The sequence below is a fragment of the Charadrius vociferus genome, unplaced genomic scaffold, assembly GCF_000708025.1.
Source record: "Charadrius vociferus isolate BGI_N301 unplaced genomic scaffold, ASM70802v2 scaffold163, whole genome shotgun sequence".
Classification (NCBI taxonomy): domain Eukaryota; kingdom Metazoa; phylum Chordata; class Aves; order Charadriiformes; family Charadriidae; genus Charadrius; species Charadrius vociferus.
This window is the reverse complement of record NW_009648332.1, coordinates 15226002-15229213: the sequence shown is the minus strand read 5'-3', so window position 1 is coordinate 15229213 and position 3212 is coordinate 15226002. Positions and strand designations below refer to the sequence as shown.

The window sequence follows — 3212 nt, the reverse complement described above, 5'->3', positions numbered from 1 at the left end:
TGAACTGGCCTTTCTTCTCTTTAGTGCTACTGTTTTGCATTCTTGTAAGACTTCTTTTACTTCACTAATATAGGAGCCAAACCCCAAACTTTCTAGTGCTAGAAAGAAAGAAAGAAAATGCATTGTTTGTCTTTTACAAAGCTTTTGATAATAGATACCAATTTGTTTACTTAAAAGACTAAAAATAAAAGTAGTAAAAAGTTTGATCACTTTTCTATCATCTGGTAAGGAAAAAAAAAAAATCTGTGTTCTTAGAAGATCTGACAGCTCTTTTCCCTGTTTCTTCTCCTATGCCATTTAAGAGTGCATGTTCTCAGGCTAGAAAAATTAAGTTTAGTCAATTATAACCAAAGAAATCTGCATTTGCACAGGATTTGGGGCTTTCAGACACGTTTTGCTAGAGGTAGGCATTATTCTTCAAAAGATCTCTTTCTACCATCTTCTACATATGAGAATCAAGCAGAATTTATACAACTAAGAAGTCCCTCCTATTTGAATTGTTAACCTTTAATCTCTCAGGGATTCTTCTATCTTTCCAGTTTTGTTGCAAGTCTTCAGTAGAAGGTAAATCAACAACCTATAACAGAGCAAGAGCAATGCATATAAAATGATCACAGATCTTTCATTAAGTCAAAAATAATTAATATTACCTTAGACCTATGAATTTTAGCTTTTGTCTTTTAGTATCTAATTTCAAGTGCGAAGAAGCTAAAAATGCATAGTTCACACATACACAGTTATATAAAATTATGTATGAACTCCTTATTATTTTATTTGTCAACAGAAACCCTTTTATTTATCTCCACATGAAACTGTATTCAGAAACTAAAATCTTGCACTTTTATCTGCCCGAAGAAATCTGAAACGCTGCTATATCCCACAATATTTTTCTTTTTTTTTAAAGATGCAAAAGTAACATGAAGGATTATAAAAATCCAGGTAGAACATGTGACAAAAAGCACACTCCATTTCCTGATTCACCATTTACTACATTATGGCTCTACACATACACACCCCAAAGTGGAACCTATTACAGAATACGCGAGAAATATTACATAAACACCAATTATACTAAAAACAAGTCTCAGTTTAATAAAACACCTTGTTCATCTCCAGTATTTACACAAGTCGGAGTTTTCTTTACAGAACGATAATTGTTTTAAACCTTTGTCTTACCTTATTTCAACCTTACATCACAAGCTGTTCAAGAAATAGCACTAAAATAAACTACACAACAGCAATCAACAACTTGTTACAAACAAGCTCTTAGTTACACCAGCTCAGACTATATACTAACATGAAGTCTGTAAGCAACCTTTTCTTACCCATAATTATGGCAGCATGCCATTGTATCCTACACCTAAACAATAACCCAAAGGCATTCCCTAAGTTTTCAGCTTCCAACCTGTACTCAAGGAGACAAGTAATACAGTATCTTCAACAGGGCAGCACAGCGCAGCTGTCTGGTCATGCAGGACCATCATTCCTTTAACAGATAACATTTAGCAAACAAATTTACATAGTACCTATTTCTTAAGAAAAATAAAGTTAAAAGTCAAACTGATTTAGAGATAAACAAATTACTTCAGAGGCAGTACATCAGTTCAGCCTCAGCCCACACACAGACACTGGAAACACTTTTTTCAATTAGCCTAGAGTTTCTACAAGAATTACCCAAAACCTTCAGAAACTTGTTTAATCCAACCTCAGCAGATAGGAGGCAAATCCACGTCTCACGGTCCAGAGCTGGTTAGCTAAGCAGTCTTTAAATATCTAAGAACTCATTCAGTTTTAAAATGTAAACAGTATATACAGTAAACTACCCAAAGTTGGTGTCGGTTTGTTTGTTTGTTTCAACCAAACTATACAATTTTAAGAACTCTACAAGTCTAACATCACTAACCACCATAGCAAATACACAGATGTTTGCCAAAAGAACAGTGATCAGGGTTGGCAATCCGCTGCATCAGAATAAGAACAACTGCCCAATCTGAAGTGAATAGCAAGATGTGTTTTTACAGAAATTTTAAATAGCCATTAAAAGAAAATAAATTAATGGAAAGAACTTAGTTATGTATTTAATATAGCACATGAAAAAAAAAATCTAAAAGAAAACATGCGATATAACCAAGACAGATTTGTACAATTGTTCAACATGATAAAGCTATGAAGAACTGTATATGCACCATAGGTCTGGTGCATCAAAATTCTGCTGGCTGTGAAATGACTTAACAAATTTATTATCTTGTTGAAACACATCAAGGCTTTACAGAACACATATATGGAAGGAATATGAATCCCTTTATGCCAGCATGGTGCTAAAACGTGAGACAAGTGATCACTAGTTTAGCAGAGCTACTGTTCCACCAAAATTCAGAATACCAAAACAGAGCTTGGGGGTGGAGGGAGGGGAGGTGGGGCACTTCTCGTATTTACAAACACGAAATCACAGCTATCCTTTCCCCAGTTTCCTCCCACTCTTAATGACTGTGTGAAGGTGCAGATCACCGATTAACCAGCTAAGCATAATTAGTTCTACACTTGTCTTTTTATACAATCAGGTCACTCATGTCTGAGATTTTTAAGTTTTTATGCTCCTTTAAAAAAAAAAAAACAAACAATAAAAAACCCACCCACAACACGCTTCCAAAGTAAAAACCCACACATTAACAGTTGTTTGGGTTTTTTCAACATTAAATGCTAATGTAAACACTGTCAGTATCCTAACAGTCCATGAAAAGAAGCTACACGATTTGCCATCAACTCACAGTCTATATTATTGCACAACAGTTCTATGTAAACCAAGTAAACAAAGTAATCAGTTTCATAAAAATGGTGAATTTAACATCTCACCATCTCCTGAATTCAATGGAAGTTTAATTTATCATAAAAAGCCTGCTTTGCCATGACTTGCATAACTATCAAATGAGGCTATTTTCTGTTCCAGGGTGGAAGGATATTAATTTACTTATTAGAGTCTAAGACACACACAACTGGGTTGCTGATGGTGAGACTCAATAATAAACACAGAGACTATCTCCACTTATGACTATTACATAGCCTTGATGCCTTTGGGTACTCTCCAGGCAAGCTTTGTGTTTTATCACTAGCAGTGAGTGCTTGGCATAGTCTGAGTACATCTACCAAATCAGATCTCTCACGGGATGCAAGAAGCCTCTGCTTTTCTTTCACTATGCTGTTGACTGAACTGT

General features: G+C 35.0%; 1 protein-coding gene across 1 annotated transcript in view; it reads right to left on the bottom strand.

The window, feature by feature from the left end:
• The window catches only part of DR1 (down-regulator of transcription 1, TBP-binding (negative cofactor 2)), a 12232-nt gene that overhangs the window by 5495 nt on the left and 3525 nt on the right, over window positions 1–3212 (bottom strand). Inside the window, 1 exon segment of the mRNA XM_009884747.1 lies at window positions 3–98. Coding sequence (XP_009883049.1) covers window positions 3–98 — 96 coding nt within the window.